The sequence below is a fragment of the Petaurus breviceps genome, unplaced genomic scaffold (genome assembly GCF_028583685.1).
Source record: "Petaurus breviceps papuanus isolate PSGF00001 unplaced genomic scaffold, PetGlider_PUasm1.0 85748, whole genome shotgun sequence".
Classification (NCBI taxonomy): domain Eukaryota; kingdom Metazoa; phylum Chordata; class Mammalia; order Diprotodontia; family Petauridae; genus Petaurus; species Petaurus breviceps.
This window is the reverse complement of record NW_027186735.1, coordinates 1-15,150: the sequence shown is the minus strand read 5'-3', so window position 1 is coordinate 15,150 and position 15,150 is coordinate 1. Positions and strand designations below refer to the sequence as shown.

Below are 15,150 nucleotides of genomic sequence, written 5' to 3'. Positions count from 1 at the left end.
AGGCACTTTATAAATTCTCACTGACTTGGAGAAGGTCTAAGAAAGAACCCATATTGGAAAGCCGAACCCCTTTTACTCTTTCAGGAGAGTTCCTGCCCCAGATTCCAAACAATGCCTGTTTATAGGATCACAGATTTATTACTGGACGGGCACTGAAAGGCCATGGTGTCCAAATCCCTCATTTTACAGATGAGGAAACAGGTTGAGGGGTCAGTGACTTGTCCAGGGTCTCACTGCTATAAGGGTCCCCCCAAAATATTCCCAATTCAGGTCCTCTTGCCCCCAAATCCAGCACTTGCTTCACCCCCACACGTGGAAGCCTCTTGTCATCACAGCTTTCATATGCCTTTTTTCCCCTGACTCACCTGGATGGCAGCTGCTCAGGGCTTCTTCCTCCAGCAGCCATGGGGCTTCCCTTTGCTCAACATGAGAGATCAGATCTTTTCTGGGAACTGGCAGCCCTGGGCAAGGGGAATCAGGGATGAGGATGGAGAAAACCTTGTAACTTAGGTCTCTTTAGGGAAAAGAGTGTGCATGTAAAGCTACTCCATTCTGAGAATCACTCCATCATGTCAGCACAGATCTGGCTTATTCTCCCATTATTAGAGGCAGCTGGTAGTGCAGTGGGCAGAGCCCTGGGCCTGGAGCCAGGAAAGCCAGGGTTTAAATCCAGACTCAGACAGTTTCTAGCTGTGTGCTCCTAAACAACTCAGTTAACCTCTGTTTGCTGCAGGTTTCCCAAATGTCAAATGGGGATAATGATATATCACCTAATGACAACATACTGCAAAGGAAGCACTTAGCACAAGAGCTGGAGAACAGCAGTTGAACAGAAATGCTTATTCCCTTCCTTCCTTTCCCACCACCTGGGCTGGAATTTGGGACAATGTAAAGGAAGATAAAGGACAAACGGTGCCCTACTACGCATAACTGGGAGCTTCAAACTGAGGCTTCTCACAAAGAAGAATGTCCTGAATACTTGGCCCCTCCCAAAGAGGAAGGGGTGCAGGGAAAAGCCGCCTGAGCAGATTTCAGAGACTTGGCAGACAAAATTCATGTCCAGGGAGAGGCTGGACTATATCATGTGGGATTACGTCCACACCTGAGATACTTCAACACTGATCTGATCTGGGATCTCAAGCTGCCTAGAATTGGTAACAGACAGCTTCAGAGCAACCAGGAGACCTCCAGCTTCTCTTCACACAATGTACTGACCTTTTACAGGAAAACCAGGCAGCAGGAGGACCCTGTCTCTGGGACACAGGAGACTAGGTCATTTCCCTTTCTAGTCACTGATAAATGCTTGAAAACCAGCACACTCATGAATGAAGATCTTCCCTCTGATAGCAGATTGAGAGTGAACAGAGGAAGCGTCCTTACCCAGGGACAGCAGGTTCCGGGCATTCTCCAGCATCACCTCCTTGTACAACTCCTTCTGAGGAGGGTCCAGGAGGCCCCACTCCTCTGGGGTGAAGTCCACAGACACATCCTTAAATGTCACCAACTCCTGCATCACCAAAAGTCACAAGATTTAGACTTGAAGGAGACTCCAGAATTCTTGTAGTCTAACCTTCCTCAAGCAAGAGGAGAAAACTGAAGCACAGAGAGGGGATTTACTCAGTGCCATTTACTCACTTATTTCATGAGTGTCAGAGACAACATTTGAATCCAGAGTCAATGAGAAGCCAATGGAATGCTGAAAAAAGCCTTTGACTGGGTGAGTTGGAATAAAGATTAAAAGTTCTTACTATGGGATGTGAATCCCTGTGGAATATGTGTGAAAGTATGTACTGGAATGTGGGGCAGGAGGATCTGGGGAGGAGAAAGAGAGGAGATGATGGGAATTCCTTCCTTCTCAGATTCTGTGGAGAGTGTGTGAGAAGCTCACATGTGCAGGGGATTCTGGGAAGGGAGAGGAATGTCTGTGTGATTATAGAAAAGAGAGGAAAGAGAAAGAAAAGATCTACCTGGTTTCCTGAGAAGCTGAAACCACGTCTTCTCTAGATCAAAGAAACGATCCATTAAGTCACAGTAATTACCATCAGGACTGAACTGAGGGACATGAGACTTTCCAGCCAAGTAAAGCAGAATTAGCTGTTGTCCCTTTCAGGGCTTGAGGCTGCCCTGGTGTGAGGGGCCAGGGCCAAACATCTCATGCCTTTCCTCATGATGACTTTCATTCAGCAATAGCATGCATTTCTTTATTATATTTAGTTACTATGGTTGGTCATTTTTGTTCCTTTTTGGGCTCAAAGAGACAAAATGACATCCCTACATCAGGGTCAAGGTGTGTCTGTCCATGGATGATCAGACTAACGGGGCCCAAAAGGCCCTACGAGAGGTCGGACACAAAACATCCATGTGACCACCTGGGGTGAAGATGGCTCTGAATTTGCACTTCTTCCTGTACTTCTGAGTTATTGCAGTTCTGCTTTGCTCACAGGGCACAGGCCATTCTCTGAGGGGGGCACACACCATGTGGGGTCATCCTTTGACAGCCCTCGGCTTTTCCCAAATGCTAATACACTAACAACTAAAGAAGATATTCTTTTCTGTGGCCTGGTCCAAACAGTTCTCCTAAGGGCCACTGAACCTCTGAGGGCGACCCAGAAGCCAACTTAGCCTGTTTTCTTGCGTTGCCGTTTTTTCCAGAAACACTAGGCCAGAGCATGGAGGAGACAGGAACCCTGCCCCCCAACCCAGGTCATAATATTGGCTCCTTTCAACCCTCCTGGCCCCCTCCCTGTGCCCTTGAGGGTCAAACGAGGTACAATGTACACCACACAGATAAAGTGTTGGTGCAGCTCGGACCCTGGAGGCCAGCAGAGCATCCTGCCTTCAAGGTCTGGCAGGGAGAGCCTGGGCAAAGAGGCAGAGGGGAGGGGGGAGCAGTTCTGGCGAAGTGGGGGAGAGGTGCTTGGCATGGATACAGGGGGAAACACAAGACCCTACAGGGCAGGAGGAAGGAGTGTGCCTCAGGGAGGATGAGGGGAACCTTAAAAAAATAGCACACAGTAGGGCAGCAAAGTGCCAAGAAGTAGTTAACAACACAGAAGGAGGGAGCAGGGCAGTGTTGTTACTACTGATTTGAATTTCCTGTCTGTTTTTGTAAAGAAACAATCCTTAGGCAGGGGATTGCAGGCCTAACAGACAATGTTCCAGGTGTATGGAAACGGTGTCTTTGAGTGATGCTGGAACAGTCTGAGGACAATGCACTCACCTGGGCTGGGGGTCTGCAGCTCCCAGGGGCCATTCCCTTTGGCTCCAGACTCCCTGCGGGGGCCAGGCCTGAGTCCTCTGCAGGCTGAAGGATCCCAGGGGGGCAGAGTATTACTCTTTTCTTCCAGGTCAGAAGACAGGCCTACAAAGGGATTTACAAAGGGTCAGGCCCTGCCCTGAGGGCCTTCTCCTTCAGAGAAATAAGAGGTAGAAGGGGCTTGGGATCCCAGGTCGGAGGAGACCAGTCAGAGCATCAGTGACTCCTGACTCAGAGCTCTCCCTCCAGCTGGTCCTCTGCCCTCCCTGCACCCCCTCCCCCCAACACACTCACTGGACAACAGACTGACTGCTGGATCCAGGAGGAGGGAAGCTTAGAAAGGTTGGGGATGGGGAGGGCTCTAGGATGGAGCCACCAGGGAATGACCAGGGGAAGCCTGAGGCTGGGAGACCAAATCCAGTCTGGTCTTCAGCTTGGCAGGGGACCTGAAGGCTCTGAAAGAAGAGGGGGTAAGGGAACAGGAGGTCTGGGGAAGGGGAGCTCACATGGGGGCTGGGAGGAAGACATTCTAACCCAGCTCATGGCAGGGAGCTCAAGGACGCTTCAGGACAGAAGGGCTCCAGGGGGACACTGAACCTGGGAAAGTAGGACTGTGTCCTGGGGCCTAACTAGGAGCTGGGGAGGACTCCTGAGACCCTCTGGAAAAGCTTAGGCCTGGAATCCCTCAAGGGAGAGCAGACACAGGGAGCCAGGGCCTGGGATCTGATAGGGAAGCAGCCTAGAAGATACGGCTCCAGGTGAGGGGGGCTGGGCAGGAACTGTGGTTCCTTCATCCAAAGTGGGGTCCTCAAGGCGGGCAGAACTTTGGATCCTTACAGGGGGATTGGTCTGAAGGAATAACAACTGAATCTCCAACCAAGAGTTGGGGGCAGGGACACAAGACTGCCAGGTCCCTGTGGTTAAGGGCTGAATGTTGGTAAAGAGTGACCCAGTGATAAACCTGGGGAGGGTGTCCCTGGGAGTCTGGAAAGAGCCAGTGGCAGGAAGCTCATCCAACAGCCAGGCCTGGGAGAGCGGCAAGGTCCCTGCTAAACCCAGAGGACACTCACCACGTGGTCGGATGAGGATGAGACCCAAGGTAGAGCAGCAGAAGGCAGGAGCTGTGGGTGTGGATGCGGGACTGGCTCAGATCTGCCTGGGACCTGCACCCACAGCTGCTTCCAGAAGGCAGAGGGAGCTCAGCTCCAGGGAAAAACACAGAGATCCTTCAGTTGCAAGGGAAGAAGGCAGAGCAATCTCTGCCCAAGTTCCAGTTTTCAGGGGGCCCCCTCTGGGAGGGTCCTCCCACCCTCTGCCCAACCCCTGAGGCCCTTTGATGGGCCCTTTCCTCCAATCACCTCCAGGGCAGGAGCTCAGGACCCTGCCTGCCTCTCCTCCCTCACCTGGACTGCCTTGGCCACTGGGATGAGCCCTCTCCAGCCACAGACCCTTCCCAGGCCCCCAAAATCCACCCCAGGCTGGCCAGCTCTGAGAGCTCCTCCTCCTCCCCCAAGCCGCCACCACCCGATTTCTTATTAGAGGAAAGAAGTGGCAGTGTCCTAGTACTGAGGGCTAGAACAAGGAAGAAGCTACCTGCAGATTTCAGATTCCCAAGAGATTCACAGCAGAAGGAGCTTAGGTGCAAAATAGAGGTTGTTCAAAAATATGTAGCCAGTTTTGTTATTGTTGAGGGCCAAAAACTGAGGGGTCCGAGTTGGCTAAAGCCATCTTGTGACTTGTCCCAGGCTGAAGGGCTGATGACCTCAGAAAGTTAACTACTTTCTAGAAAGTTAACTACTTACTAGAAAGTGCTACTGGAGGGCTGCCTATCTTATGATACTGGCTCCCCCTCCCTCCATGCCTTCTAGCTGAGAACAGACCATGCTGACCAAGATAACAATGGGTTCAGAAGGGGGAGAAGTGCCGGGAAGTGGGAGTGGTGAGGAAGCAACATTGTCTGCAACTCTGTGTTTCTCTACAACATTTTCTCGTGGGAAAGTTTTGTCCTCCCTACCGCATACAAATGGAGATGAACAGAGGAAGTTGTACTGACAAGCTCCCACCTGGCCCTTGAGCTATCAGCAGAATCGGGTCCTTATTAAGATGAGGGGACAAGGGTCCCTGGAGGCATGGACACACACAGAATACAGTCACATCAGGCAAATCCAGTGTCTCATCAGGACAGAATATACCCCCACTGTCTTAGGGTTGGGGCGGTCACTGGCCAAAGTAACAACAGCAAAAAGTCAGATAAATAAAAAGCACCAGGCACAGAGAGAAATGAAGACTGCGGCCGCTCAGTCTTGACCTATGGTTTTAAGCACACAGCGAAGACCAAGAATGAGGCAGGTGCCATCAGGGAGTAGAGACCACACATTTCACCTAAAACTGTTCAAAAGGGTTAGTACAAGAAGAGGGTTGGTAATTGCTAGCAGTCAGCTCCAAGAATTCTTCCAAGTGGTACAGACATGCTGTCCATGGTTCCCCAAGAAGGGACCACTGACTTAAAGAAATGGGAAACAGGAGGTAAACAGATGGGCGAGTACTAAGGGAAGCTGGCTCAGGTGTTTTCCCGTGTCCACTTTTTCAATCTGTGATATTTTAAAGACATGCCTTCAACCCCCTGATAAGGTCCCTCTAGCAGCATGGCTGCAGGGACAGATGAACAGGAGGAGGTGGCTGGAGGCATAAAGGAACAGTGAGAGATCACAGAGGAGGAGGGTTTGAAGGCCCAGGAACACTGCATCTGCAGCATGCCAGCACCCCACAGACCAGAGTCAAATCATGTCCCCACCCCCCTTAGACAAGAGACAGGCAGCCCTCAGGAGAGCAGGAGGCTGAGGGAAGGAAGTTCCCCTGGGAATGTAATGCGCACTACCTGTAACAGAGACCTCAGATCCAAATCATCCAGGACAGGCCTGTGGAGAACACCTTCAAGAATTAAGCCATAGGGCATCTGAATATGGTCCAAATCGCCCCTAGGTTCAATCATTCTTAGAAAAGCTATCTCAAGTAGCCATGTGCCAAATTCCCCCTTAGATGGAGGACACTACTTTGTGTGGAAGGCAGAGTTTTATGAAGCCTGACAAGAACAGGCTAGAATAAATGCTAGAACACAGGTTCAGATTTCATTCGAACAACTCACAGGGACAGGGAGATAAGACACACTCAACTGGGATATGAATCAACAGCTTACGAGCAAATAATGAAGGCAGCTAAAAGTGCATAGATGAAAGCACCTGGAAAAACGGATCCTCCTTTACAAAAATCATTCAAGGACCTCCAGAGGCCTTTCCAGACTTTCTAAATCGCCCAACGGAAGCAATAAAGAGAAGCGTTTCTGACACTGACCTTTCCAGTATACTATTAGCTGAACTAGCCAGGGAAAATGCAAATGAGGATGCAGGAGGGCACAGGAGGAGGAAATCATACAGCAATGCCAAAGTGCTGGCACCTCTGCTTTCCATGCCACTGCATGGCTGCAGCCACGGGACGCTCGCAGTGTCATATGCGCTGCTACACCTGCGGAAGAACAGGGCCCATGAGAAGACAGCATCTCAAGCCACTGCACATCAAGTGTGCCATGCGTGCCCTAGGCTTCGGAAAGCTGCTCAGAAACCCAGGAGGACAACGATCCCATTCGGGGGCCGCCCTCCACATGACAACACCAGTCCCTGTAGAGGAAGAGAAGCCCTTTTACCAGAACTGAAGCTCAGGGCAGCAAATCGATGCCATTCTATCCCAGGCAGAGCGAGCAGGGCTCGACCTCTCCTCCTGAATGTCCTATCGAACTTCTGACTCAATGGGGGTCAGTTCTCTACCGACAGGCATTTATGGGCCTTTACATTTTGGCCTCATTTTAGGTAGGAGTTCGAGATTCTGACTATCTTGGAGAAATTCATGTTCTTGTGCCTGTTCAGCCTCACTGAGTCATCCTTATAAAAAAGGGGGAGAACAGCACAATTAATCTTAATAAGATGTGGAAAAAATGAAAAATAATGTCAGAGGTAGTAGAGAGTCTGGCAGCACAGGCCAGCAAGCATAAGAGAATCAGTGTGTCACTGATCAGCAGCCCATTTTAAAACTAAGAATAAGACGTCAGATATTTGAAGGATTGGTGGACACCAGGGCAGACAAGTCAGTCATTGCCGAACAACATTATTTTCAAGCATGGCCTCTAAATTGGGACAATGCACCATTTACAGGGCATAGGAGAGGTAAAAATGCCTGGGCAAAGTGCAAAAATGGCTCACGTGGGAAATAGAAGGAAAAAGAGGAAAATTTAAATCATGCATATTAGGGTCATTGCCAGTAAATCTATGGGGAAGAGATTCATTGCAGGCCATGGGAATGTGATAGTAATGGCAATTAAAGATTCCCCTGTATTGGCTTGGTTTTCAAATTTATTGTGTTAAAACCCAGAGTTTGTTAATCCCACCTGTGGGATGGGCTTGTTGATGTGAAAAGAAAGTCCTGAACTGGGAGGAGCTGGTGACGTAGATTTGGAGAGACAAGAGAGAGGCGGAAGATCTTTTTGGAAGCAGCACCTCGTGGAGAGAGAGAGACTGAGAGAATTGCTGGTGGCCGCTTTGAATTGCCCTGGACTTTTGAGACCTGCCCCCTGAGCTGCCAAGGACTGAGGAGACATGGCTGTTTTGCTGGTACTTTGTCTGTCTGTTTTGATGTTATTTTGCCAGATTTGTCCACTGGTGAAAGACTGTCCTTTTGTTGAAGAAGTCCTGGAACCTGGCTGTTCGCTAAGAAGGCCTGAGACTGTCCTGCAGACAGAGAGTGAATACTGTCCACTGGTGAGGGACAGTACTGTTGTTGCAGGGGTCTGGAGACTGTCCTGCAGACAGAGTGAATACTGTCCACTGGTGAGGGACAGTGCTGTTGTTGCAGGGGTCTGGGAGCCTTTCTGTTGGTTCAGAAGCCCTGAAGAAGGATTTTCTTGTTGTATGTTTACAGAAATCCTGGGAGAGGGCTTTGCTAATGTGTTCAGGGGTTCTAGGACTGTTCTACAGACAGAGGATAAATTCATGAAGGGACTGGCAATGTATCTTATGGCCTTGCTAAGCCTTGTCTCCCCAGGAACTAAGATTGCTGAGAACTTGCCTGTCAAGATGAAGAAAAGACCTCCATTTGGGTATTAAGTGCTGTGTTTAAACTTGATGTAACTCTGGGGTAGATTCAATTGTGATCCTGGGGGTGGGGAACTTTTGACCTTATTGTGCTCTGTGATTGACAAATGAAGGTACTTTACCTATGTTTGGAAACTAATCTCCATTTGAGAAGAGGGGCTTTGTGGTGGACTAAATGAAGGTATAGCCTAGGGGTGGAGAAGTATTTAGAACAGGGACTTTGTAATTGATTGAATGATTGGAAGATCCTGGGGTGGGGTAGTACTTGGAGATTATTTAATCACACTTAGTAAATGCTGTATTTTGAATGATGTCATGTTTTGATCTTCTCTGTTCTGGGTTTGTTACTGAATAAAATAGAGAGCACCTATGCTGGTATTTTGAACCTGGGAAGTTGCCTTTGCTTGGTATTACATTACAGGGAACAGTGATACAAACCACACCTACCCAAACTCAAAATTCTGGATAAGGGCCACTGCTGAGAAAAGGACAAGACCAAAGTATATACAGGCCCCTAGAATCACCTGGAAGGGCCCCTATGTGGACTGAACAGGCGCCACTTACTTTAGGAAAAATTAACGCCCTTCAGGAAACCGTCTGAAAGTTATTACAAGCAGGACATAGAGAGGAATTTACTAGTCCCTGGAATTCTCCTATTTTTGCAATTAAAAAGCAATCAGGTAACTGGAGAATGTGAACTGATCTTAGAAAGGTAAATGACAGAATGGAAACTATGGGGAGTCTGCAACCTGGATTGCCATCCCCTGCTACGATACCACAGGAAGGGCACCGGTGGGTAATTGATGTAAAAGATGGTTTTCATACCATCCCACTCAAAACAGAGGACTGTAAATGTTTTGCTCTCACAGGCATACAACAGTGAGGTCAGCACAACAGCTCTGAGGCCTTCAGTCTGGTAGTCAGTCTAATACCTCCGCTCTCCACGTTTTTCTTGGCAAACTTTCAAGCACTGGACTATCTCTGACAATGTAGGCATCAATTCAAAATTAGTTATGGGAAACAGGAATTAATGTGAGGTCCAAAATGTGCTACAAGATACTGACTGAATTATCACAGCTGACAGGCTATCTGTGAGCAAGGTCAAGAAATTCCTTGGTAATTTGTGGCAAAGCTGTCATATGCAGAGCTCATTTTTATAACAGAAGATGAAGAACATGACAAGAATCTTAGAAAACGTGTTTTGAACATGATGCAATGGGACAAGGCAGGTCATGGGACCACTTACTCCAGCTGGGTTCTCAGGACCCAGGCTGTCCAAGAGAGATTTCCCCAGAAGTCCCTGCTCTGAAGCGCGAGTTTTGCAACCAAAATATTACTTCAAAGGCATCTATCTACAGTTTGAAGAATGGGACAGAGGAGCCTGTGGTTGGCAGCCAGCCGCCGCACCCCATCCTCCACTGCCAGAAAGGAAACCCAAACCGAGCAGATGACACTTCTCAACTCAGACTTAACCTCCAGGGGAAGAAAAAATGGAAAGGAGCCAATCCCCTAAGCATGGAAAGAGGACCTTGAGCTCTCACCAGCCTCCTTCCTCCAGCAGCCAGAAAGAGGAATTCAGCCTCTGCAGAGTCTTATAATTCCATGATGATTTTGGTCCTACACAGACACGTGTTTGACTCTAAATGATCTGCTACTAAATGATAAAGTCTTCTCGGTGTGTGTATTCCCTAAATCTAGAGGTGACCTAGACTTAGGAGAATATCGATGTCAGTGTGGCTTAGCTGTGGGGACTAGCTTTTCCCAAAGAAGGGAACTTAATTCTGCAATGACACTAAAAACAAAACAAAGTCATTAAATACTAACTGATTTAAAGCTTATTCTTTTCACACCCTCATCAGCTGGGGGTACATAGTGGAAAATACACTGTCAAGGTAAAAGATTCCAAATTTCTAGAATGACGGTAACCAGTGGATGGTGCACTGCAGAATGGTGGAGACAGTCTATTTTTCTTTTACGCTTCAAAAAAATATCTTTTTTTTCTCCAATTACATATTAAAAATTTTTAAATGTTTATTGTTTATTAAAGTTTTGAGTTCCAAATTGTATCCCTCGTGACCTCAGTGCCCACCCCCCATCTTATAGAAAACCGGAAGGTACAGGGATGTGGGGGAGGGCAGGAATGATAGAAGGAAGGGCAGGTTGCGGGAGGCTTTGGTCAGAAGCAAAAAGCTGGTGAGGAGAGACAGGGTGAAAGGTGAGAGAGCAGGACAGAGGGAGGGAAATACCCAGTTAGTTATCATAGCGGTAAATATGAACAGAATGAACTCCCCCATAAACTGCATTACTAGATGGGAAATGGCTCATTTTGACTGTATTAAATTTAAAAGGGGTTTTACAGAAACAAAATGAATAAAACCAAGATTAAAAGGAAAACTGACAACAGGGGAAAAATTCACAGCAAGTATCTCTAATAAAGGTCTCATTTCTCAGATATATAGAGCTCTGAGTCAGATTTGTAAGGACACAAGTCATGACCCAATTGCTAAATGGTCAAAGGCTTTGAACAGGCAGTTTTCAGGGACAGAAATCAAGTCTATTTGTGGTCATGTAAAAATACTATAAATCCCTACTGACTAGAGAAATGCAAATTTTAAAAACTCTATGTAACCACCTCACCTATTAAATTGGCTAATCAAACAGAACAGGGAAATTATAAATATTGGAGGAAAGCAGGAAAACTGGGGCACTAATGCACAATTGGTGGAACTGTGAACGAACCCAAGCATTCTAGGAAGCACTTTAGAAATACACTCAAAGAGCTAGGAAACTGTGCATACTTTTGATTCAGCAGTGACACTGGTAAGGTGGTATCCACAAAGGATTTTTTAAAAAGACAGAGAAAACGACCCATTTCGAGAACGGTATTTATAATAGCTCTTTTTGTGGTGGCAAAGAATTGGAAATTGAGGGGATGCCCATTAACTGGGGAATGCCTTAACAAGCTGTGGTATATGAGAAGCAGGGTGAGTTCAGAAACACCTAGAAAGACTTCCATGAACTGAGGCAGAGGGAAGTGAAGGAGAATGCTGTCCACAGCAACACTGTATGGAGAACAACAGAGAAAAACTTACTATCTTCAGCAATTCTTTAATCAAAGACAACTTCAAAGGACTCATGGGGAAAAATGCCATCCCCCTTCCATACAAAGAGCCAATTGAGTCTGATGCAGACCTACAGCACACTATTTTTCACTTTCTTTCCTTTGGTTGAAGTTTTCTTTCACAAAGTGGCTAATACGGAAGTGTCTTACATGACTGCACACGTATAACCTACTTATGATGGCATGTCATCTGCGGGAAGGGTAAGGGAAGGAGGTATGTAGAGAACTGGAACCTCAAAACAGGAATAAAAAATGTCTGTGTATATCATTGGGGAAAAAATGAAATATTACTTTAAAAAGGTTAGTAGCCAAAAGCAGCCAGGCTGCTTAGTAGACAGAACACCGGGCCTGGAGTCAGGAGGATCTGAGTCAAATTTAGCCTCAGACATGTACCAGCTGTGTGACCCTGGACAAGTCACTGAAGCTTGTTTGCCTCAGGTTCTTATCTACAAAATAAGTTGGGGGAAGGAAATAGCAAACTGTAACGGGAATCTGAAGATCCCCCTGCCCCCAGGCCCCTTGATAAGCTTAAGGGACTCTGAGAACCTTCCCTGATTTGAAAATATCCTCTGCCCCCTAAAGGGCTGAATGTGGTCACCTGGAGCCTGTGGCGGGAGGCTTGTATTTCAGGAAAGCCCACACCTTGGTGCTCTGTGATTGGGCAGTAGGTCAAGAGGGTTGTGACGTTTTCTGAGCCAGGAGAAGGCTATATAGACCCTGATGTGAGGTTCTGCTTGGGGGCTCACTTTGGGAAGAGTTGTGTGATTTGGCCGGATGAGACTCTGGGCAGCCATTGAGCCCCCGGCTTTGAAAGCCCAGATGTTGGCGCTTCCCTCTCTGGTAACTGACTAGGCACGGATGTAATGGTCAGACAGCTGGGAGACCTGTTGGCTAAATTGTGTTATTTTCTATTGTAACTTCTGTTTGTATTCTCTGAAGTTCATGGTGCCGACTTTCTCCCCTGAACTAGGTAAATGATAAATGTTTAACTGATTCAAATAAGATTGTTAACCCATTTTGAGGTGCTTTCCTTTGGAAAATCAGAACTAAAAACCTGTGCTAGCAGCCATCCTGGGTATGCTATGGTGCTTGCTGCTACAGAAACCACTCTAACATCTTTGCCAAGAAAACTCCAAAGTGTGTCACAAAGAATCAGATACGACGGAAACACCTCAAAAACAACGACAAATAGCCATTTCCCAATAGATGAATGGTCAAAGAAGATGAACAAAGAACTCTGGAAAGCACAGCTGAGTATTCCCAACCACAGGAATAAAGCTCCAAGCCACTAATAAGGGAAACATAAAGCAAAATATCACTGGCTGCATCGCATACTCTGCAAAATGGATCAAGGAAATAAAGAATGGCACCAGTCAGTGCTGGAGGGGCTGTGGGAAGACAGGCACACTGAGACAATGCTGGGGGAGCTAGGAAATGGTAGAACATCATGAACATCCTGGTTCAAATCCAGCCTCAGACACTTAGCTGTGTGACCCTGATAAGTCACTGAACCTGTTTGCCTCAGTTTCCTGAACAGTGAAAAGAGATGATAAGAACACCTCCCACAGAGGGCTGCTGGGAAGATGGTGAGAAGTGGATTTGGAGGAGAAAGTACGTCATTCTGTTTTGTCTTTGCCTTTGAGCTTGATGCCTCTCTGACAAGAACTGAGTGTCTTCTTCAGGACCCCACTCCCCCCACTGGAAAACAAAACTCCCAGGACCTTGAACAGCTCCCCAAACTCAGCCCTTTCCCTACATCTTCTCTAATGAAAGAAGGCCCTTCACAAATGCTAATACACTAACAGCTAAAGAAGGAACTCTTTTCTTTGGCCTGGTGCAAACAGCTCTGCTAAGGGCCTGGGAACCTGTGAGGGTGACCCAGAAGCCAACAGAGTACGCAGGAGGCCAGGACCCTGCCCCCACCCCAGCTCACAGTATTTGCTCCTCTCAACCCTCACTGCCTCTCACTGTGACCTAGAGAGCCAAACCAGCTACAAGACAGGAGGGGTCAGCCTGCACCACACAGATAAAGTGTTGGTGCAGCTCGGACCCTGGAGGCCAGCAGCACATCCTGCCTTCAAGGTCTGGCAGGGAGAGCTGGGCCAAAGAGGCAAAGGGGGGGGGAGCAGTTCTAGGGATGTGGGGAACGGATGGATACAGGGAGCAAAGAGAAGACTCCCACGGGACAGAGGAACGAGTGAAGTGGTCATCCTTGTGCCTGAGGGACCATGAGGGGAACCTTAAAAAAACAGCACACAGTAGGGCAGTTACTGGGATGGCGGACAGTTGGTGGTTAGATAGCAAAGTGCCAAGAAGTAGTTCAAAGCACAGAAAGAGAGAGCAGCACATTGCAGTTACTGCTCTTTCCAAATTCAGGCCTATTTTTGTAAAGAAACAATCTTTAGGCTGGGGATTGCAGGCCTCATTCACAATCCTCTATGTCTCTGTAAATGGCCTCTGTCTCCAGCTGAAGTTGGCCAGTCTGAGAAAGGTGCACTCACCTGGGCTGGGGGTCTGCAGCTCCCAGGGGCCATTCCCTCTGGCTCCAGGCTCCCCGCTTGGGCCAGGCCTGGGTCCTCTGCAGGCTGAGCTGGGGAGACTGAAAGACCCCAGAGGGTCAGAGGGCCTTCATTTCTATTCCCAGGCAGGAGGGTGGCCTATGGAGGATTAACAGAGGGGGAGGCCCTCCCCTCAGGGCAGAGACTCCAACCTAGAGGTAGGACAGGGCTTGGAAAAGGAGATGGTCCCACCCTCTCTGGCTCCTTCCCTCCATCTCTTGCTCCTTCTCCTCTGTCCCCTTCCCCTGCCCACCCTCCCCCAGGGAATCAACAGGCAGAAAGGGCCAGGGATCCCAGGTGGGATGAGACCAGTCAGAGCCTCAACGGCTACTGACTCAGAGCTCTCCCCCCAGCTGGTCCTCTGCCCCCCCCCACCCCCTCTCCCCTCTCTAATACACTCATACATTATCTACACATCCCAGACTGAGTGTGGAATCCAGGGAGGAGGGAGGCTTAGGAAGGTTGGGGACAGGGAGGGCTCTGGGATGGAGCCACCAGGGAATGATCAGGGGAAGCCTGAGGCTGGGAGACCAAATCCAGTCTGGGATTCAGCCCCCTGGCAGGGGCCTGAGGGCTCTGAAAGAAGAGGGGGCAGGGGAGCAGGAGGCCTGAGGAAGGGGAGCACAGGTGGGGGCTGGGAGGAAGACATTCTAACCCAGCTCATGGCAGGGAGCTCAGGGATACTGCAGGGACAGAAGGGATCCAGGGGGACACCGAGCCTGGGACAGCAGGAGGACTGTGTCCTGGGGTCTGACTAGGACCTGGGGAGGCTCCTGGGGCCCTCTGGGGGAGCTTAGGCCTGGATTCCCTCAAGGGAGACCAGACACAGGCAGCCAGTGCTGGGATCTGATAGGGAAGCAGCCCAGGGCCTGAGGGTCCAGGTGGGAGATATGGTTCCTGATACCAAAGTGGGGTCCTCAGGACAGGCAAAACTTTGTGTCTTTATGGGAGGCTTAGTGTGAAGGAAGAACTGAGTATCTAACCAAAAGCTGGGGCAGGGAGACAGGACTCCTGGGTCCCTGTGGTAAGGTTTGAGTTTTGGGAAAGGGTGACCCAATCCTAAATTGGGGGAGG

At 48.6% G+C, this 15,150-nt stretch overlaps 1 protein-coding gene across 2 annotated transcripts; it reads right to left on the bottom strand.

The window, feature by feature from the left end:
• Positions 1–222: 222 nt before the first annotated feature.
• On the bottom strand, positions 223–14,294 carry LOC138176325 (zinc finger protein 805-like). 2 transcript variants are annotated; one of them, XM_069107138.1, is made up of 5 exons: positions 14,020–14,294; positions 4,327–4,459; positions 3,221–3,361; positions 1,381–1,507; positions 223–461 (listed from the first exon to the last, which is right to left on the bottom strand). In XM_069107138.1, exons 3-5 carry the CDS (start codon positions 3,251–3,253, stop codon positions 301–303), a joined length of 321 nt encoding a protein of 106 aa, XP_068963239.1. In that variant the 5' UTR covers positions 3,254–3,361; positions 4,327–4,459; positions 14,020–14,294; the 3' UTR covers positions 223–300. The 2 variants fall into 2 exon arrangements, with proteins under 2 accessions (XP_068963239.1, XP_068963240.1); XM_069107139.1 differs by lacking the exons at positions 3,221–3,361; positions 4,327–4,459 and having other exon boundaries at positions 225–461; positions 14,020–14,293.
• Between the last annotated feature and the right edge of the window lie 856 nt (positions 14,295–15,150).

Excerpts from the sequence above, each read along its gene's own strand:
- LOC138176325 (XM_069107138.1), bottom strand. The coding sequence starts at position 3,253 with ATGGCCCCTGGGAGCTGCAGACCCCCAGCCCAG. Across the intron at positions 1,508-3,220 it reads GCTGCAGACCCCCAGCCCAG|GAGTTGGTGACATTTAAGGA; the intron begins GTGAGTGCATTG and ends TTGGTGATGCAG. Across the intron at positions 462-1,380 it reads CCGGAACCTGCTGTCCCTGG|GGCTGCCAGTTCCCAGAAAA; the intron begins GTAAGGACGCTT and ends CCCCTTGCCCAG.